This window comes from Ciconia boyciana, chromosome 19 (genome assembly GCF_034638445.1).
Source record: "Ciconia boyciana chromosome 19, ASM3463844v1, whole genome shotgun sequence".
NCBI lineage: Eukaryota > Metazoa > Chordata > Aves > Ciconiiformes > Ciconiidae > Ciconia > Ciconia boyciana.
Window position 1 is genome coordinate 1,858,125 of NC_132952.1, and position 21,862 is coordinate 1,879,986.

General features: G+C 55.2%; 1 protein-coding gene across 1 annotated transcript in view; it reads left to right on the forward strand.

The window, feature by feature from the left end:
- The window catches only part of IGSF21 (immunoglobin superfamily member 21), a 44,672-nt gene extending 23,022 nt beyond the window's left edge, over positions 1-21,650 (forward strand). Inside the window, exons 2-12 of the mRNA XM_072884303.1 lie at positions 489-549; positions 1,305-1,369; positions 2,423-2,535; positions 10,478-10,599; positions 15,882-16,000; positions 16,250-16,365; positions 16,635-17,082; positions 20,487-20,572; positions 20,801-20,993; positions 21,089-21,127; positions 21,445-21,650. Of these exons, the coding sequence (XP_072740404.1) occupies positions 489-549; positions 1,305-1,369; positions 2,423-2,535; positions 10,478-10,599; positions 15,882-16,000; positions 16,250-16,365; positions 16,635-17,082; positions 20,487-20,572; positions 20,801-20,993; positions 21,089-21,127; positions 21,445-21,518 (1,436 nt within the window). The 3' untranslated portion in view covers positions 21,519-21,650. The remainder of the gene's footprint in view (positions 1-488; positions 550-1,304; positions 1,370-2,422; positions 2,536-10,477; positions 10,600-15,881; positions 16,001-16,249; positions 16,366-16,634; positions 17,083-20,486; positions 20,573-20,800; positions 20,994-21,088; positions 21,128-21,444) is intronic.
- Positions 21,651-21,862: the final 212 nt, after the last annotated feature.

Sequence of the window (21,862 nt, forward strand, 5' to 3'; positions counted from 1 at the left end):
GCTTGTCCCAATGCATTTGCTGCACGTGAGTGGAAGTGGGTGGCTAGGGCCACCCCAGGCTTGGCCATTTTTGACTTTAAAAAGCCACCGACCATCAGGAGATGGACTAAGCACCACCAAAACGCCTGGCTGGGCTGGGCTGGGGATGCTCCGGCTTCCCATTGCCCTGCACAGGGTCTGAAACGCAATGCCATGGGAAGAGGGATGGAAAACCATCCGGACAAGCCGGGAACTCCCTTATCTCAAGAATTTGCAGGCGCGAGGGAAAATGCAATCTTAGCTCTGTCTTTGTCACCCGTCGGTTCTGCCGCCAGCTTTATTTAATTGCCCTTTTGATCCGCACCGGGGGCAGGAGGGAGACGTAATCTAGCCCGGCAGCTCCCAGCGCTGGTTGATGAACAGGCAGAGCTTTTCCGCAGATGCGGAGGCTCCGTCCCCGGTGCGGATCCATCCCTGATTTCCTTTGGGCACATGCCACTGTGCTGCAAAACGCTTGCTCATCCCCCTCCCTTTGCTTTTGTGCCTGTTGCTCATCGTGCTTTTGGAAATGTCAAAAGCAACGCAGGGGGAATCGGGGCACCCGCTGCGAGACCTTGCCTGGCCTTCCTTGCATCCCTCCTCCTCCTCCTCCTCCTCCCTTTCTCATCGCTGCCTCTCTATATCTGCAAAGTCCCAAATTTGAGGGGACCGCGTGCTGCGTTGGCAGCCGCAAGGAATTAATCCCCGCTTTAGCGTGCTAAAATAAACCCTGTCCCGGCGAGCAGAGAGGCTGGAAAGAAGCCGGCCCCGAATGAGTGTGGCTGCTGGCAGGGATTTGGGTTGCCGTCAGCAAGGAGAGAGGCGTCAGGCTGGGGTTGCAAAGATGCGATATTAAAACCCACCTTGCTGTGCACCATTTCAGGGCTGAAAACAGCCCTTAATTTAGCCCCTGTCCCTGCTCGGTGCTGCTGTCCCCCATGCACCCGCTGTGCAATGCTGCAAAGCACTCTCCAGTACTCACCACCACCAAAAAAATCCACTTTTTTCCAAATTTCCTTGCATCCAGCTGATTGCAGCAGCAAACCCGCTTTTGCAGCCCCCCCAAAAAGGCAGCACAAAGAGGGTTTCTTGAATTTTACAGCCCCCTGCTCAATATGCCGGGCCATGCTACCTTGCTGTTGCAGCAGGCACGTGTGCGTGCAGCATGCTCTCCCGCAGGTCGTGGTTGAGATTTATTGCAAAAACACTGGCAACTTGTTTTACAAGTGATGCGAGCCTCTAATCGCTGGCTGCGGGACACATAAAATCACCTTTCCCTCTTTCAGGGGATCTTCTGCAAAGGAGTCTCCGTTTCTGCAGCCCTATTTCCAAACCTCCTCCCGTTTTCCTGGTGCCCTGGGGTTTTTCAGCGTTGCTTTTCCACCTGATGCAAGCAATAATTAAAAAAAAAAATGGATTTTTGCAGTGGGTTAAGGGCTGGTTTGGGGTGCCCGGGTTGGAGACAGTGTCAAACGGGTGCAGTCAGGGCAAGGATGCTAAAGAAAGGCTTGGATCTGCCGGGTTGTCAATCTGGCGCCTTCCAGCAGCCGGAGGAAATAGAGGAAAATAAAATAGAAATGCAATTGCCTGCCCTCCTGACCCTGGCTGCTCCATGCTTCTGCAATAGTTTTGCAGGAAATCGAGGGGAAACGGGGAGAAAACGGCCAGATGGAGCCGCCCGTGCTCTGGTTTTCCCTCTGCTACGAGGACAGATCCTGCATCCAGCTATGGGGGAGATGGGGAAGAAGCAGGTTGTGGGCCAAGGCCGGGCTGTAAAACCGCAGACTGGGCTTTGCGCATCCTCTGATTAATCTGTTGGACCCGTTCCTGTGAGAAATGAGTAATTTAGAAGGTTTTAAAGCAAGCACGGGGCAGAGGAACTTGGTCTGCAATGGGGAGAGAACCGATGTGGGGCAGATGATGGTGGAGACAAAGTCCAAGCCAATATCTCAGTGGAAAGGATGGGCTCGAGTTCGCAAGTGGGAAAGGTGGCCAGTGGGATCAGGGCTTTGTGCGTGGGTCAAGGTGAGCCTCAAAATCTGGGCGCCCAGGGTTTATTTGGGCAAACGCGGGCAGTTTTGCAAAGCTGGGGAGAGAAGCAGCAAAACCGTCGGTCCTTGCATTTTGGGGCCATAAGCCAGTACATAAGGTCAGGAAGGATTTTCCCCAGCTGGTGCTTTCTTGGTGCATTGAGAGCAGCCAAAATTCATCGCTGCAACAGGGCAAGATGCCACGCTGATGGGCTTGCCCATGGGTTATCCCTATATGGGATGGAGCAGGTATTTGGTCCCCACAGCAGAGCTGTGAATACCATAAAACCATTTGAGAACAGTATTTTAACCCCCTGCCCCATCCTTCCCCGGCAGCTCATGTCTCTTTTTCTCCTTTTTTTTAACTTTTCCAGCCTACCTGACGGTCAGCATCGAGCCGCTGCCGCCCGTGGTGGTGGGAGATGCCGTCACCCTGAAATGCAACTTCAAGACGGATGGGAAGATGCGGGAAATCGTCTGGTACCGGGTAAGCGGTGCAGGTGCCTCTTCTCTGCCCTTGGGGACAGGGACACGAAGCCACCCGGCTGCTTTGCTCCTGTGCAACAGAAGGTCAAGGCTGGATGGCGGAGAGAAAGGCAGACGGCACTCTCGCTGATGGGAATATCGATTCGGTGAAGCAGGCAGGCAGGCTGGCCTTTGAAAACCTGGGGGGTGAGAGATGTAAAATGGCTTTGCAATCATCCTCAGGGCTCCCCGAGGCTTTCTCCAGGCATTTTGTCATGTTTTCTGGGTGGATTTGGGGTTGGCAGGCTCGGTTTGGTGCTGGGGGCTTTGCACCGAGGGTTGGTGCCAGTCGGGGTTTGGGAGCTGGGGGCTTGGGTCAGCACCGCTGTGCAAAGAGGATTTTCATGTTGGGTGTGAAACTATGCAAAAAAGAGGGTGGTTTTTGTGCTGTGGGGGAAATTATGGAAAACTGAGGGTGTTTGGGGCTTGGGGAGCAATGCTGGGCTCTTCGTGGGAGAGCTCAGCACTGAGCCTCCCACAAAAACCTTTCCCCTTCCCGTCCCTGTCCCCAAAATACCCAAGGATATGGGCTGCTATCTGGAGCAAAGCAAGGCTTATAGCATCTGGTTTTATTTGGGGAGGGGGGATTTGGGGGCTGTAGCTTCCCCCCCCCACCAGCATCGCTCCCATCTGCACCGAGCCTGGATCAAGCCTCAGCTATAACAGCCTAGAGCAGTATTTTTGGCTTTCTCCAGGGAATTTCAGGATAAGCTGCAAAACACAAATAAAACCCCCGTGGTGGTTTGATCAGAGAAAACTTGACGTTTTCCAGGATGGGAAAAACTCAGCTCTTTGCTTGCACGTTTGCTCGCAGAGGAGGCGAAGAAAGAGCTAATTGGGCTGGTGGCATCGGATGAAGCGGCCACCCTTTGCCAGAGGATATTTTTTCTTGGTTTTACCATCTTGTTTCTGCTCCCCGAACAAGGAGCATCTCTGCCTTAAAGCTCTTCCTCGCATCCAGGCAGGTTTATAAATAGGAAAAGGTGCTCTCTGGACTGATATATATTCAGCTGCCAGAGCGTGGTGCATGCACAGGAATATTTCCATTGAGTTCTGGCTGTTGTTTGCTATAAATATGTGTATTTAGGCGTGTAGGCGATGCAAGCAGAGAAATACCAAAATATAAACTAAAGACTGTCCTGAACCCTAAATTGCAGTGTGCAATTGCCTTCGTCTCCCCCTTATTTTGGGGAGGAGGCTTTTTGCATGGTGCTCCTTCCGCCGGCGCTGCCATCTCCACCAGGTTTTTCCTTCCCTTTTCCACTCGGTAAGATTGGATTAACCCACTTTTTCACGAGCTGGGGCTGGATTTGCATAATCCCCCCCTGCGCGGAGGGATGCCGGAGCCCTTGGCGAGAGGATGACGCGCCGGGGCAGCCAAGCAAATTGCGCTCCGAGAAACCACGGAGAGAGTGGGAGGGGAAAAAATAACCCAGCTTTTATTTTTATCACCACAAATCCCCCTTTCTTCCAGGTTTTTTACCCCCCCCTTCCCTTTTTCTCCTTTCCCAGGGAGCTTCCTGCATTCAGAAGGTTGGGTTTTTCATAGAGCATCTCGGGATTTCCAAAATTCCCTCCCAATATTAGGTTTTTTCCGCCCCATCTTGTCTCGCTCATGGACTTTTGCAGGTGCCTGAACCCCCATCGCAGCTCCCCCATGCAGGAGGTGACGGATGGTCTCGGGCGAGCCGGGGTGGAGACGCTGGGGCCACGGAGTTACATTTATACCATTTGTAAATCATCCTGACAGCATCTTTGTGCGTGGCACCGGGGAGCAGTGGAGCGGGGTGGTTGTTGGGACTCACTGGGAGTCACTGGGGCTCCCATTTCCCTCGGTTTCTGTTACGGGGCGCAGGGCGAGCCCGATGAGGTTAAGGATGCAGAGCTGCAGCAGGGGTGCACGTCGAGTTGTGGGGGGAGGAAGGCAAAAGAAGGGGAGTGCGGCAGCAAACTCAGCAGCAGTTTGGTGTAGGGCACGGGGGCGGGTGCATAACCCGTTGGGAGCATGCATAACCTGTGGGGTGCGTGTGGAACTCGTCGGGAGCGTGCATAACCTGTCGAGGTGTGTGCGTAGCCCATCGGGAGCGTGCATAACCTGTCGAGGTGCATGCATGACTGATGAGGTGGGTGCATAACCCACGGGGTACATACATAACTCATCGGGTGCGTGCATAACCCATCGGTGCACGTGCGTAACTTGTCGAGAGCGTGCATAACCCATGGGGTGGGTGCATAACTCATCGGGTGCGTGCATAACCCACGGAGTGCGTGCATAACCCATCGGTGCACCTGCATAACGTGTTGAGAGTGTGCGTAACCCATGGGGTGGGTGCATAACCCATCGGTGCACGTGCGTAACTTGTCGAGAGCGTGCATAACCCATGGGGTGGGTGCATAACCCACGGGGTACCTGCGTAACCCATCGAGGTGCATGTATAACCCATCGGTGCACGTGCATAACTTGTCGAGAGCGTGCATAACCCGTGGGGTGGGTGCATAACCCACTGGGGTGCATGCACACCGAGGCTGAAGGCCGTGAGGCGTAAAGGGGCTTCTTACCACGGGCAAGGCAGGTAAAACCCCGCCGAGAAGCACTGCGCTGCAAACCGGCACCCCCCAGATCCCCTCTCCAGCAATTCCCCTGGGAGCCCCGTGGCTGAGGGCCGGTGAGCAGGGGTGGTAGCAAGGAAGAACATTTTTCTTGGGTAGAAAACCCCTCAGCACGAGCCGCCGCTTCAGGTCACTTGAAATGTAGAAGACTCGAGGAGATCTGGGATGAGCAAAGGGGCTTTTTCACAGCGTAAACGGGAACGTGCACCATCTGCAGAGGTGTTAATTAATATCCAACCACCACCCTCCATGGTAAATTCGTCTCCAGAAGGTGTGATTTGCCCAAGAACGTGTGCAACCATGGGTCCGAACCCCTTGCACGTTAGGCGAGTGCCCAAAAACCCTTGCAGGAGACGAGGGTGGTGGCATCCTTGCAAACGAGCTTGTAATGAGTCCGGGAAGACACGGAGCTGTCAAGCTGTTCGCTGGCTCCCATTGCAGGCGTCTCGGGGGTCGTGCTCGAGACCTGATTAGTATGGTCACTGCCACGCCACAGTAAGGGATGGGGAGGGAGAAAATTACTTTTTGCAGCAGTGCAGAGCTCTAAAAAAAAATAATACAGAAGCGGGAGAGGGAGGGAAAATCCTCTGAGTCTCTCTTCTGGCTCTGTACAGACATCTGGCAGCGGCGGGGGAAGCAGGCAGCCGGCAGCAGCCAGCCTGTACACACAGCCGGGGGCTCGGATGAGATGATGGTAATTGCAAAAAAGTGTTTTGCAGATTTTTGGTGGCAGGCGAGGGCTGGGCTTGATTCCCCAGCAGAGAGCAGCGCTTCCACGCTCACCGTCCCTCTGCCCGGCAGGCTTGGCCTGGGGACGTACAGCAGCGAGCGCTGGGGATGGAGAGGAGCCCTCGGCTCCGGGGGGAGTCGCTCTGCCTCGATTAATTAGAGTTTGGTGCTCAGTCTCATTAGCAGGAAGGAGAATAACTCAGGGCTGAGGCTGGTGTTGCTGTCTGCAGCACCCACGCATGGGCATCGCTCTCCATAGCACCCATGGTCTATGGACATTGCTCTCCATAGCACCCGTGATGCGTGGGCATTGCTCTCTGTAGCACCCATCATACACGGGCATTGCTCTCCATAGCACCCATAGTGCACAGGCATTGCTCTCTGTAGCACCCATGATGCACAGGCATTGCTCTCTGTAGCACCCATCATACACGGGCATTGCTCTCCATAGCACCCATAGTGCACAGGCATTGCTCTCCGTAGCACCCATGGTGCACAGGAGTTGCTCTCCGTAGCACCCATCATACATGGGCATTGCTCTCTGTAGCACCCATGATGCACAGGCATTGCTCTCTGTAGCACCCATCATACACGGGCATTGCTCTCCATAGCACCCATAGTGCACAGGCATTGCTCTCCGTAGCACCCATGGTGCACAGGAGTTGCTCTCCGTAGCACCCATCATACACGGGCATTGCTCTCTGTAGCACCCATGATGCACAGGCATTGCTCTCTGTAGCACCCATCATACACGGGCATTGCTCTCTGTAGCATCCATCATACACGGGCATTGCTCTCCATAGCACCCATAGTGCACAGGCATTGCTCTCCGTAGCACCCATCATACACGGCCATTGCTCTCTGTAGCACCCATAGTGCACAGGCATTGCTCTCCGTAGCACCCATGGTGCACAGGAATTGCTCTCCGTAGCACCCATCATACATGGGCATTGCTCTCTGTAGCACCCATGGTGTACAGGCATTGCTTATTGTAGCACCCATGCTGCATGGCATTGCTCTCCATAGCACCCATGGTGTACGGGCATTGCTTATTGTAGCACCCATGCATGAGCGCTTCTCTCCATAGCACCCGTTAAGGTGGCCTTTGCAGGTGAGGGGACGTACACCATGACCCCGTGGGTCCCCCTCATTCCATCTGCAAGCCCACCCTTCGCGCAACAGCTCTTGTTTTTAAGCTCCCTGGCTTGGTGCACGGGGCTTGCAAAGTGTTTTGCTCTGTCGAGGGGATCGTCGGGCCAGTCCCTGCCCGGCAAATGCCCTGGGGCTTCAAAACCCGCCCCGTGGCAAGTGGGAGCCGATGCATTACAGATGTTGGCAGTGCTGCTCGGAGCTGCCTGATCGATGGTGACAAAGCGCGGTCCCCACGGGGGCTTTCTCTGCCACTGCCCATTAGGAGAAATGAGACATTACAGCCCTGGCTGGTGGCTCCCGCGGTGGCTCCGAGCAGGAAATGTTGCTGGTGACAGTGATAAAGTCACTGCTCGCAGCAGCGCCGGCTCCGGGGGAGGGGGAAGACGGGGTGGAGGAGCCAAGCGAAGGGCACCCGACGTGCTGAAGCTGTTGCGAGCCCTTCCCACGCCGCGCGACGCTGCTGGGAAAGCCCAGAGCCTCGGCAGATTTGGGGATGCTCGGGAGGAGCAGGGCTGGAGGCACCGGGATGCTACTTTTTACCTCTCGTTCCTGGAAAGCATCTCCCAGAAATTTGCGGCCCCCTCCAAATTTTCAAGCCAACCTGGTTCTCGGCGGGTTGTGCCTCCGATTTATAAACCTGGAAAAATCTCGAGTTTTGTGGCTGCGGAGAAATTCTCTAAAATCTGAGCAAAGCCGCTGATGGAGAGATCTTGGGCCGGTAACTGCGCGAGGTCTGACTCGTGCCATTCATCTACACACCGGCTGGGTCGTCTGTGCGCCTCAGAGATGATAATTTAAATGTCAGCGTGGGGAACTCTCTTAATTCCTCATGCTCAGGCGGGGAGAGAAGGTCACAGGCGTCAGCACAGTTTATTGAGCTCTCTATTACTGCTGGGCGAGGGCTTCACTCTGGCTCCGGGGAGGCAGTGGGGAGCCCGGGCTGTGCCTCCCAAAATCGCACGACCCTCTTGCAATATCGATTTGATTGTGCATGTGGTTTACGATGCTGGAGAATGGGTACCAGCATGGCTGCTGCTCTTTTGGGGATGGAGGTGGGTTGCGGTGCTCATTCTGGGATCAAACCATCCGGGTTTGGGCAAATAAATCGACCACTCTATTTTTGGAAGCCAAATTTGCCGCCGCCGGTGTTTTGGGTGGTTCTGAGCAAGGTAGGACTGAGTGGTCCAGCAAGCTGAGGGCAGGAGGAGGAATATCAGTCAGCTGAGCTAAATGCAGATGCTCGAGCGAGCTGGGGAGGGAGGCAGAAAAAAAGCTAAAAAAGAGGTTTTCCAGGGTGATGCTTTTCTCTCAGCAGCTGCGATGGGATGCTGCAAACTCCGCTGCTACCCCCCAAGCGTGCTAAGCATTGCAGTCGCCCCTCGCAGCCCCGTTAGGGTGTGTTCCCTCTTGCCATAGCAAGTGCTTGTTGCATTTGCTTGGGGAAAGGTGTAAGTGGAGCCCCAGGACGAGGACGGTTGAAGGAGTCCGGACCAGAGCCCAGCGATGCCCTATGCCCCAGGGTGCTACGGAGACCTCCTGTCCTTTTACAACCCACTTTGTCCTCCAAAATCCCTCCTCCCCATCCCCTTGGCCCCCCATCCATCACTCCCGGATGCTTGTCTAACCCCGAGCACCCCGGCGAGAGGCTCCGGCAATATTAATGGTGCCAGCGTATTTTGGGGACAGCAAGCTGCCGGCTTGCCGGCGAGGTGAGAGCGACGGGGGGGAGGCAGGAGGGGGCTGCCTCTGCGACAGCGGGAAGGAGCAGGAGGTTAATGTCTCCCCGCGCAGTGGCAATCGCCGCGTTTTTGTCAGGAATAAGATTTTTACTGGGGTTTATAAATAATGCAGCAGGCAGCCTCGGGCTGCCCGAGCTCGACACTGGTGCCTTAAATGTGCCTTTTCCTCTCCCTGCACCCCTTTTCCTCCCGCTCCTCGGCACGGGCACGTAATCTGGGGCGATTGCCGTTGGATGCTGCCGAATTATCATCCTTTTTTTCCCTAGCAAGAAGCGTCAGGCTCGGCCGCTCCCGCACCCCTGTGGGTTCACCAACAACTTTATATGTAGCTCCTCTCCAAAAAAATTGACCCCAGGGCAGAGATAAAAGGCTGAAAGTAGGTCTGATCCCTGGAGAGAGACAGTATTTGCTCTGCGCCTTTTCATAGGAGCCTATTAACTGCCTGTAATCCCCCGAGGATGCAACCGGGCTGCGGCGTCTTCCCTTGCCGTGCATCCTTGGGGGGATGCGAGGGGCGGCATGAGCGATGCTTCGAGCTGCGTTTTTCCGCTCCCACCCTTGGATCTAGCTGGGTGTTTTCCACCTTTGCCCACATCTGTCCAGATGCGCTGGGTAACCTGTGGCTGCAAACTCCTGGTCCGTGGGCATCACCTCCACCGCTCCCCATCCCCTTCCCCTGAGCATCCCTCCTTGCAGCAACCGCTCCGTCGCATCCCCAGAATAATCCCACGAAAACCCTTCGAGATGATACACGAAGAGCTTCTCGATCCGGGAGCAGCTCCAAGGTTTCTCCCCAAACCCACCCCAGGGCGTAAATAACAGTCAGGAAAAATCGGACGCGTCCTTGAAAACTTCCCCTTATTCCCAAGGCCGGAGATTTACAACTCCGATAATTCTTCTTGCAGTTCTTTATCCCGCGTCCGTGCCAGTGTGTATTTTGTTCGCAATAAAAGCCTCAGCCTCAGCAAATAAATTTGAAGAAGTGGTTTTAGTGACAGCTTCCCCCCCGCTTCCTTTTTGCCATAAAAAAAGGGGGAAAAGAGAAAATTTGGAGTGAAAGTTGAGTTTCACCCAACTGGGGAGAGAAGCGCTGGGTGGGGAGAGCGGGGACTACTCCCCAAAAGATGCTGCGTTTGGGGGGTTAATCCCCAAAATCCCCTTCTCCCATGTCTGGCCTCTTAAAAAAAGACTATTCTAACCCTCTGATGGATCGATCCGAGCTGTTCTAGCCCCAAAAAGCTGATCGCCCATCTGCATTGCTTTCCTCTGCCTTTTCCTCCTTAATTTTGTACTAAACCTTGCTCCTTGCAAGTAGGGGAGATAAATCTGAAGGCATTGGGAGACACAGGGAAGAAACGAGTGCTCCCCGGTCCTAAAAAGAGCCTTTTTCCACTTAAAACTTACAACCCCAGCGAGCGGCTGGAGATAGGAGTTGACGACACGATAACCAGACAGAAATTCAGGGGCTTTGCTTTTCTCAGCAGGCTCATAATAAATAAATCATATGTATTGAATCCTAATAAAAATATTTAAAATAAAAATATTTAAAATAAGTATACCAAAAATAAAACTATTAAAAATAAAAATCTTTTAAAAAATTAAAAAGCGGGTGCAAAGCTGCTCGTGCATTTGCAAAAGTGACCACGGGCGTCTCATACGTGGGGTTTTTTGCAGGTCACTGACGGTGGGACCATCAAGCAGAAGATCTTCACCTTCGACGCCATGTTCTCCACCAATTTCTCACACATGGAGAATTATCGGAAGAGGGAGGATCTGGTCTACCAGTCCACCGTGCGGTAAGGGACCCCGATATCACCTCCTTTGACATGTCGGCTGCGTTTTAATGCCTATTTTTAGGAATTTGTCCCCATTTGGGGGCAGTTGAGGGTATTATGGCAATACTCTATGTCTCCTCCTGGGCTGTCGGTGGGGTTTCATTGCGTTGCAAAGTAATTGTCGTCCCTTCATGCGCCGTCACCAAATATCCAAGGTCTGTCCCTGTGGTCCTGCTTGTTCCTAGGGAGACGGTGACATCGGCGGAGATTTTCCAGGGGTGAAAATGGGCGGAGAAAAACAAGGCTTGGGGAAAAAGAAAGAAAGAAAGAAAGAAAAAAAAAAAAATATATAAAAAACAGGCGGTGTGGAAGCTTGTCTTTGCTTTTCTTCCAAGTGCGAAATCACTTGCAGGGGTGTCAGCTTTATTACTAATTACACACTTGCTTTATTGCTGGTGTTATAAAAACAAAACTGGAGGCTGAAAAAAAAGTCAGGGGGAGACTTAATTCAAGGAAAAAAGGCTGGGGTGATGTATTTATTTTTCACAATTTTTTTTTTCTTTGTTTCCTTTTTAAATTAGAATTTGCTAATTGGATTTCAAAGCTCGTTTTTCCCAGCGTGGGGTAATAAAAATGCTGTGTATGGTGGGGAAAATACAGTTGTTTCCTCAAGGAGATGTGATGCTTTGCACCTGCAAATGTCCGTGTATGAGTTGGAAAGGGCTCGGCACGGCTCGTCCCGTCGAATGAGCATGTGCACAAGCATGAAATTCCTTCTAATGGTTTGGAATTTGAATTTTTGGGGGGGTTTTTTCTGTTTTTTTTCTGCTATACTTAGAGCTATTTTTTTATTATAAGCAAGAGCAATTGCGTTAGGTGGCTGCACGGGAATAAATGGGACTATAGAGTGGAGAAGAAGCAGGAAAGCAGGGCTGGAGAGGAGATGCTCAGGGGTTGCTCAGGAGATGCTCAGAGGCTGCTCAGGAGATGCTCAGAGGATGCTCAGAGGTTGCTCAGGATGCTCAAGGGTTTCTCAGGAGGATGCGCAGGGCTTGCTCAGGGGCGGCTCAGGAGATGCTCAGGGGATGTTCAGAAGTTGCTCAGAGGATGCTCAGGAGGGTCAGCAGATGCTCAGAGGATGCTCAGGAGAGTCAGGAGATGCTCAGGGGTTGCTCAGAGGATGCTCAGATGATGCTCAAGAAGGTCAGGAGATGCTCAGGGTGCTCAGGGGGATACTTCGGGCGTGCTCAGGGCTTGCTCAGGCGATGATCAGAGGCTGCTCAGGGGGATGCTCAAGGGTTGCTCAGAGGCTGCTCAGGAGATGCTCAGAGGATGCTCAGAGGTTGCTCAGGATGCTCAGAGGTTGCTCAGGATGCTCAAGGGTTTCTCAGGAGGATGCGCAGGGCTTGCTCAGGGGCGGCTCAGGAGATGCTCAGGGGATGTTCAGAAGTTGCTCAGAGGATGCTCAGGAGGGTCAGCAGATGCTCAGGGGTTGCTCAGAGGATGCTCAGATGATGCCCAGGAAGGTCAGGAGATGCTCAGGGTGCTCAGGGGTTGCTCAGGGGGATGCTTCGGGTGTGCTCAGGGCTTGCTCAGGCAATGATCAGAGGCTGCTCAGGGGTTGCTCAGAGGATGCTCAGATGATGCTCAGGAAGGTCAGGAGATGCTCAGGGTGCTCAGGGGTTGCTCAGGGGGTTGCTTCAGGCGTGCTCAGGGGTTGCTCAGGCAATGATCGGGGGATGCTCAGGGGTTGCTCAGAGGCTGCTCAGGAGGATGCTCAGAGGCTGCTCAGAGGATGCTCAGGCAAAGACCAGAGGTTGCTCAGGGGATGTTCGGGAGATGCTCGGGGCTGCTCCACTCCTTGAGTTTTGTTTCCCCATGTAGCACAGGCTCCGCTCAGCCGCTCGCTCGGATGTTGTACAAATTTCCGACACAACTAATTATTGTTTAGAGGGCGTTTTGGCGGCTTCACGAACAGATTACACATTCCCTAACTCAACAGCCTTGCTTTCCTGCCATAAAGCCAGCCGTTTCGCTCGGCGCTGGATTTGGCCATTGCTCTCCTGTAGCAGGGAGCACTGTGAAAGTTGGGGAATTAAACCGGAATAAAACATCTCCCTGGGCACGGAGCGAGACATCCTGACCATGAGCATCACTTGAGCAAGGGAGAAGGACGATGCACCGTCCTGGGAGGCAAAGCAGATGCTTTTTTTTGGCTTAGAAACCTCTGTTTTTCTCCCTTTCACCACATATTGTAGAACTAATAGAATTTGCGAGCAGAAAATTTTGCCGCCCTAGGACCAAGCGCTTAAAAGCATCGGTAATCGTCAACACAGCGCGGGCAAATCGTCCGTGGAGCTGGGGATGTTCGCGGTAAAAGTCTTTTCATGCGGTTGTTTTCAGAGGAAAACAGCAACATGCCTGGGGAGAAAGGAGATATTTCTCGGAGAGTATGAATCATAGAATCATAGAATCGTTTGGGTTGGAAAAGGCCTTTAAGATCATCAAGTCCAGCCGTTAACCCAGCACTGCCAAGTCCACCACTAAACCACGTCCCTGAGCACCACATCTACACGGCTTTTAAATCCCTCCAGGGATGGGGACTCCACCACTTCCCTGGGCAGCCTGGTCCAGCGCTGGACAACCCTTTCGGTGAAGAAATCTTTCCTAATACCCAGTCTAAACCTCTCCTGGCACAACTTGAGGCCATTTCCTCTCGTCCTATCACTTGTGACCTGGGAGAAGAGACCGACCCCACCTCTCTCCAGCCTCCTTTCAGGCAGTTGTAGAGAGCGATGAGGTCTCCCCTCAGCCTCCTTTTCTCCAGGCTGAACAACCCCAGGTCCCTCAGCCGCTCCCCATCAGCCTTGTGCTCCAGACCCTTCCCCAGCTCCGGTGCCCTTCTCTGGACACGCTCCAGCCCCTCCATGTCTCTCTGGGAGTGAGGGGCCCAACACTGAACACAGCAGTCGAGGTGCGGCCTCACCAGTGCCGAGTGCAGGGGCACGGTCACTGCCCTGCTCCTGCTGGCCACGCTATTGCTGATACAAGCCAGGATGCCGTTGGCTTTCTTGGCCACCTGGGCACACTGCTGGCTCATCTTCAGGCGGCTGTCGACCAACACCCCCAGGTCCTTCTCTGCCGGGGTCCTTTCCAGCCACTCTGCCCCAAGCCTGCAGCGTTGCAGGGGGTTGCTGTGGCCCAAGTGCAGGACCTGGCACTGAGCCTTGTTGAACCTCACACAGTTGGCCCCAGCCCATGGATCCAGCCTGTCCAGGTCCCTCTGCAGAGCCTTCCTGCCCTCCAGCAGATCAACCCTCCCGCCCAGCTTGGTGTCACCTGCAAACTGACTGAGGGTCACTCGATCCCCTCGTCCAGGTCATCGATAAAGATATTAAACAGGACTGGCCCCAACACAGAGCCCTGGGGAACACCGCTTGTGTGAAAAGAGCTTGTTTTCTGAATTGTTGGCTTGATGCTTTTCTGGGGGGAGTCTAGCCTTATTTTGGGCTCTGGTGAAGAAGAGGAGCAATATCGGGAAAGGTTTGGTGATGGGTCAGTCGCTTTCTGGCCATTTCCACTCAGGTTTTCTTTCCCTTTCATTTTCCCCTTCTGTATTTTCAGCTTTTTTTAATCATCGTAATGGCATGGTCACGTCGGTGCCGTCCCACAGAGCGTTATCCCAGGCGGCGCGGCTCTTATCTGCGCAGCGCAGAGGGCTGCTGGGGCTGCCGCTTTTCATAGCGGCTTTGAACGCTGCCCGCTCAGATGTGAAGAGCAAAGCCAGGAGATATCCAACCCTGGATTTTTTTCCCCTCCTCTGATTAAAAACCCACCCTCATCGAGTAAGGCATTGCTTTATGAATATCTATATAATTTTTTCTTTATTTCCAGCATGCTTAGAGGACACAAAGGACATGACGGGCAGCATTTTGGATTTGCAGGGCTGGGGGTCCCTTCTCTCTGGTCCCTGCCAATCGCAGAAGCCTCGAACTGACCCAATTAGGACCATTTTACACCCAAATCAGTGCACAAAGCCAAAGGGCTTGTCCCTCGCAGTGAGGGGCAGCCGCCAGGGTGGAGAGTGTCCCCAGCTTGGCAGGGACCGAAACCGCCGGCACCGCTCCGCTACCGCTACTGCTACTGAAGGGTGTGGATGATTTCCCGCTCTGCGCGTGGGTCATTAGAGGCTGGAACAGATGGCAGAGGCTTAGTTAAAAGCGTCGCAGCCATTAAAAGGAGCTGCCAAGCGACTGTTCGCTTCGACGGGGGCTTGTTTGTGCTGATGGGGGGCTCGTGCGGCGAGGAAGAGGCACGGGAAGGCAGCCAGGGGCTTTCGGAAAGGATTCGGCAAGCCAGTGCCGCGTTTCCTCCCCAGCCGGGGAAGCCCCGTGAGGCGCACACCTGGGGCTGTCCGGAAAAGTGGAGGGGGTTTAAGCTGGAGGTGGCTTGCCGGGTGCTCCGTGCGGGAATTGCCCCCATCCTTCTTGCTGCGGTGGGATGCTGCCGGCTGGCGAGGCAGGATGACGCTGCCGGTGAGGTGGGATGATGCTGCCAGCTAGCAAGGTGGGATGGTGTTGCCGGTGAGGCGGGATGATGCTGCCGGCCGGCGAGGTGAGATGATGCCGACCGGCGAGGCGGGATGATGCTGCCGGCCGGCGAGGCGGGATGATGCCGACTGGTGAGGCGGGATGATGCCGACTGGTGAGGCGGGATGCTGCTGACCGGCAAAGAGGCTCCTTTGCAGCCGGCGCAAGCATTTCCACCTCCAGCAGCGCTGATCCTTTTGCACATCTCTTCCTCTCCTGTTTTATCTCTCTCTCTCTCTAAAGAATCTAGATTATATATGTATCGATTGAAGCATGCTCTGGGTTTGCTTGGAGTTTGGGCTTTTGATGTTTTCTATCCGCCATGCTTTGCTACAGCCGTTACATAGCCCAGCCGGTCTGTAACGTCCAGTGCCGAGCCTTTAACAGCAGCGTTTCGCGGGCGTTTAATGTCCACGCTTCGCAGGTTTTTGCTCTCAGCAGTGCCTTTACCTCCTGTACGCTTTTCCTTTCAATAATGCAATTACTTACCCTCCCGAGGAGCTGTCAGTGCCAGTAAACTCCAGCTGCTAAACCGCATTACACAGCTCTCTCCTGCAGCCTTTGCAGTTATTAATAGTTTATTGATCCCCATCACCGGCGAAAAGCCACCCCACCCGACGCCTTGACATCCAGATGCCGACCACTGCATCCCCCAGGAAAACGGGGTCAGGATGGAGGGGGGAGCAAGTCGCGAGCCCTGTCTCTCCTCCCCAGCCTCCCCGAGGTTCGCATTTCAGACAACGGTCCCTACGAGTGTCACGTGGGGATTTACGACCGAGCCACGCGGGAGAAAGTGGTCCTGGCCTCTGGGAACATATTCCTCAACGTGATGGGTGAGTGCAGCCCCCGGCTGGGCGGGACCGGAGGGGAAAGGGCTGCGGGGCCTCAGGGTGGGGGCACGGCAGGGATCTGGCTCATTTTCCCATCGATGGGGATGGGGACGGATATGGGGACAGGGATGGGGATGGGGATGGGGACAAGGATGGCATCGAGATGAGGATGTGCATGGCGATGGGGATGAGGATGGAGATGGGTGGGTGTCGAGGACGCCGTGCCAATGCCCCGGCTCCTCTCCCTGGCAGCTCCTCCGACGTCCATCTCGGTGCTCGCTGCCGACACGCCGGCGCCCTTCAGCCGCTACCAGGCGCAGAACTTCACCCTGGTGTGCGTGGTCTCCGGTGGCAAGCCCGCCCCGCTGGTGAGCCCCTGGGGGGTTTTATCTTTCATATACATATATGAAGCAAACATAAAAACATATATATACCAAACATATAATATATATGTGCTGCTTTTGGAGGCAAAATAAGGCAAATAGCTGCCTGCTACCCAAATCTTGCCCTGCAGCATCTTTCCATGAGGACCTTGGAAGGAGCTCCCTCCAAAGCTACCCAAGGGGATGGGATGCTGGGGGTGTCCGGGGTGGTGGCTGTCCCCACCGGGCTCACCATCCCTTTTGTCCCCACGCAGGTGTACTTCAAGCGGGACGGGGAGCCCATCGAGGCCACCCCGCTGCCGGAGCTGCCGGCTGGTGCCGGGAGCTGGGCACCCCGTAACCTCCTTCACCGCGACCTGGATGACACCAAGGTGCCGAAATCGCTGGCGGCCGAAGGGGAGGTGGGAGGCGGGCGGCTCCCGGCCACGGCGGACCCCCCGCGGGGGCTGGCGGCCGAGCGGGGTACTGTCACCGAAACCATCCCCGAAACAGTGGTGAGCCGGGAATTCCCACGATGGGTGCACGTGGCAGAGCCCATCTACTATTTCCGCCACACGCACGCGCCCGTCAGCGATGGGACGGTGGAGGCGCGGGCCACCCTCACCTGGACCCTGAACCCCCAAATCGACAACGAGGCGCTCTTCAGCTGCGAGGTGAAGCACCCGGCGCTCTCCATGCCCATGCAGTCCGAGGTGACGCTCGGTAAGCGCGGACACCGCGGCTGGGTTTGGGGGGTTTCTTGGCTTTTTTGCACTTTTTGCCTTTTTCTTTTGCAATTTTTTTTGCTTTTTTGGCAAATTTCTTTTCTTTTTTTTTTTTTGCAAATATTTTTGCAATATTTTTTGCCTTTTTTTTTCTTTTTTTTGCACTTCTTTTGCACTTTTTGCACTTTTTGCACTTTTTCTTTTGGGGGTTTTCAGGCACCCGTGGGCCAAAGCAGGGTGCCACGTCGGGCTGCACAATGATAGGAGGCGGCAATGCCGGGGCTCCACAAAAGTAGAGGTGAGGGCAGCAGGTTTTGGGGGTGTCCATCAGGCAAGAGAAGGGGTTTGCTGTGTGTTGTAGGGGAAACAGAACATGGAGGGGCTGGCGTGGGGCAGGAGGGGGTGCAGGGAGCAGGAGGGCAAGGGCAGTTTTGGGGGGGATGAGCCGGGGTTGGGTGCTAGCAATAGGGGTGCTTGGGGGGCGGTGTCCTGGGGTCTATGGGGTGCAGAGCCCCTCGTGCATGCGGGAGGTAAGGAAAGAGGCTGTGGGGCTGCTGCCCCCCAAGTCCTCATAGCCTGAGGGTGCCCCGTAAAGGGGAGCAAGCCCTGGCCCTGCAGAGGGGGTGCTGAGGGCCCCCCAGCCATTGGGGATGCTATAGGATGGGGTTTGCTGGGTTGATATAGGGCTGGCGTTGGGAGGGGGCTGTTGAATCAGGCAGTGGGGGTTTGGGGTGATGTGTGGGGCTGGTAAGGGGGAGATTGAGGTTACTGGGGTATCAGAGCAAGGCAGCATTGTCAGTGACAGGGGGTAATGTGGGCACAGCCCGAGATTTTGGGGAGGGCTGTGCTGGGAGAAGCCCCCGCGGTGGGAAGGGGATGGGTGTTTGCATGTTAGGGGGGAGGCAGAGGACTGGGACAACGAGCGGCTGGTTTGCGGGGAGCCAAGGCTGTGCTGGGCATAGGGACGAGCAGGGAGGGGGGTGTTAAAGCTGGGGGTGGGGGGTCTGTTGGGGAACCTGGTGTTTGATGGGTCTTTGCCTTGGTTGCCTGCAGGGTGGGTGAGGAAGTTGGTAGCCCCTTATTGTTACCTCCTATGGGGTGTAACTCCAGGAGGGGATAGGACGGAGGAGCTCCTCTGGACTGGGGTCATGTGGTGGGGGGACACCTTCATCCCATAGTGATGTTGCCTCCATCCATCTATACCCAGTCCCAGGAGACCTGAGGACATGCCATGACCCTTGTTGGCCATCACCCTTGTTGGCCATCACCACCCAACTCATCCCCACGGGCATTGCTGGCAAGTGGCCAGGCTTGCCCCTGCATAGGGGCAGCCTGTGGGGCTGATGAGGCCCCCGCTGTGATAGGGTGGTGGGATTGAGGCCAGGGCCGCCCTGTTGGCTCCCCAGCATGCCCAGAACCATAGAAGAGCAGACGCTCGCCAAGTGACCATGGGAGCTGGTGAACAGCATAGTTAGTGGGGTCCCTCACTTCTGCCCCACCTTGGCTGGTCAACTAGCCCCTGGGTAAGGCAGGGGCTCCCCTCCCTTCTCCTGGTTCCCCGTCAGAAGAGGCTGAGCTCTCCCCCAGGCTTGCCCCACCTTTGGGGCACCCTCCTGGGTAGGCTGCTCCAGCCTTCCTCCCCTCAAGCTGGGTGGAGAAGACTGGGCTTTGCTCTTGGCCAAGTAGGGTACTTGGCTTGCTGCGTTGGCAGTGATGCACCATCTCCTGGAGAGCTTCGCCTCGTTGGCTTTCCACCCGTCTTTGGCACGGGCTTCAGTGTGCACAAGCCTCTCAATGCTGGTGCTCCAACTCTTTTCCTTCAGCTCATCAACCGCCTCAATTAGTGGGAGGTTGGCGGCAATGACGAGGTCAACGGGAGGTTGGCAGTCAACAAGGAGGGCAGCAGCTCTCTTGCTAATAGATGGCCCTCCATTATGTGTTCCTCCCCACCGAGCATTAAAGCTCTCTCCCAACATACAACCAGCCAAAAAATAACCTAAGAAGTCCTGCATTTTCACACCTTCTGCAGCTTAGGTGTCCACTCTCTGGAGCTCCCCATGAGGCCAAGACTTTGATGGGTTGCTGCTTCGTCCCCAGTAGCTCCAATACCTGTAACGGCAAAGCTCACCCCACACTGCCCCCCCAGATCCACAGCCCTCCTCATCCTCTAAGATGTCTCCAGCCTATGCACCTCACTGGGCACCCTGCCACCACCATCCGCACTCAGGTTTTTGGCACCATCACAGCAGATCCCTCATTAACCCCCTCCCCGTATATAAAAAGTATATATACGCTATATATACTCTGAATAAAAGCCGCATTGAAACCAAGACAAACCACTTGCTTCAGTACAAAAAGCTGTCTTTCAGTACAGACCATAGCATGGTGCAATCGTCTGCAGCCCACCACCCGTGCTCCGTCATCGGAGGGCCAGATCTTCCACGGATATTCCAGGTGCACAACTGTGGTCTCTGGCGCATGACTGTGCGGAGCATCCTGGGGCGTGGATGCCCTTTCCGAGGGCCAGTGTCCACCACCGCAGACCGATGTGCTTTCTGGTGGCTGTTTGTCGCTTTGTGTCATGCCGGGGTGATGTCAAGGCTCAGCCTGTCCCATCCGCAGCGGCGCTTGGATATACAAAGGATGAGACACCCACTTTCGGCAAAGCACAACCTCCCTCCCGCCCATTTTCCCCTTCAAGCCTGCGAAAGGTTCCTTCCATGCAAAGCCCAGGCAGCTCCTGGGGCTGTCCCATCCCACCCATGGCCCAGGAGGAACATCCACACAACCCCGACCCAGCTGGGAGCAAAGAGCAGACCTGGTGTGGTGTCACCCCACCATGGCTGGCTGCATCACTGCTTCCCTCCCCCCACAACACACCAGGTGAGGGCACCCCAAATCTGGTGTGGGAAAAGGGGTCCCCTCCTCTTTACAGGGCTGTCCTTGGCATTTTGTGCCAGCAAGGCGTTGTGGCTGTCTCCCATGCTAACAGCACTTGTGCATGACTCACCGAGGCCACCTTGTCCTGGGGATGCTTCTCTGAGGTGCCTATCTCCATGGCTTCAAGCCAGCCTGACCCCTCTTGACCCCTGTTTCTGAGCAGAGAGGGGCTTGATTAGGAAATATGTCCTTCACCATCAATGCATCCCATTACAGTCATCTATCAGTCTTGCAGTCTTCCCGTTCATCTGCCTGCGGGGTCCTTGCCTACCTGTCTATCAATCATTTGGACGTCTGTCAGCCTGTCCATCAATCACCCAGCCATCAGCCCCCCCCGGCTGGCACACGCCGTGCCACCCCCTTGCCATGATCGTTCATCAAACCATTATTAACCCCAGCCAAGGGCACGCACCGGGAACCCCTCGCTCGGCTGATGTCCCTTCTTGTCCCCTTCCCTTGCAGTTGCTCCCAAGGGCCCGAAGATCACGATGACCCCGACGAGAGCCCGTGTCGGAGACACTGTGCGGATCTTGGTGCAGGGCTTTCAGGTCAGCATCCCCGTCTGTCCCCATCGCCGTGGGGCGACGCCGTGCCAAAGGACAACCTTGCATCCACACCAGCACTTTCTGGGATTGGCTTGGTGGCCTTGGGTCGCATCATGGTCCCTACACTGGTGCACCCCTGGGTGTTTTGGCTGTACCGCGTCCTTGCTCCAGGCATGAGGCATTGCTTACTCACCCCCTACACCCATCTCACAGCCCCCCATCTCCCCACAGAATGAAGTCTTCCCCGAGCCCCTCTTCACCTGGACCCGGGTGGGGAGCCGGCTCCTCGACGGCAGCACTGAACACGACGGCAAGGAGCTGGTGCTGGAGCGGGTGCCGGCCGAGCTCAACGGCTCCATGTACCGCTGCACCGCCCAGAACCCCCTGGGGTCCACCGACACCCACACCCGGCTCATCGTTTTCGGTATGGCAGCACCGTGGGGGTTGCCCCTCCCTCCACAAATCCTCACTCATCTCCCCCACAACAAAACTGTCTCTCTGCTGTTTCTTTCCCATTAGAAAACCCAAATATTCCCAGAGGAACAGAGGACTCCAACGGTGAGTGGTGGTGGGACTGGTATTTCGACCCGAAACCCCCCCAGGGAGGGAAGGGCCATGCCCCTGCATTGCCCCAAGCCCTCGAGCATCCCTCCGTGCATCGCCCCGAGCCCTTGCCCTTGGCAGCAGGGACGTTCTTGCACCAAAAGGGCCCCGGGGATGCTCCCCGCAGCATCCCTGACCTGCCCCGCACAAGCTCCATAGCACGTTTAGGAGGGGGACACCCCCCCAAAAAAAGGTGGTGACCCCATCCTGCTTTGAACCCAAGCGGCGAGACGTGGCTCTCAACTCCCCATCCCTTTTCTCCTCCTGCCTAGGTTCACTTACCAGCCACGGCGGCTTCAGACTAGTTTTGGCACTCACCCTAACAGTGATCCTGGAGCTAACGTGAAGTTTTGCTTGCCTCTTCCTCCTCCTCCTCTTCCTCTGTACGGCTCCACCTGGCATTTACACCTCCGTCAATTGGTTCTCTCGCTCTCTCTCTTTTTTTTTTTTTCTATACTATTTACAGTCTCGGTCTCTTTCTGTCTGTGTCTTGGCTTCCTCAGACAATTTAATTAAAAGGAAAAAGAAAAACCTCCCCGGTAGAAGGCTACGCTTAATGTTTTGCCTTGTGCTGGGGTACCCAGAAACATTTTGGCGTACCCAGAGGCTTTTCAAGGTCTGGGAGCGGGGGGGGGGGGGGGGTGTGTGTGTGTGTCTATAATGCAAGGGCCAGATTTCCCCTGGAAAAAT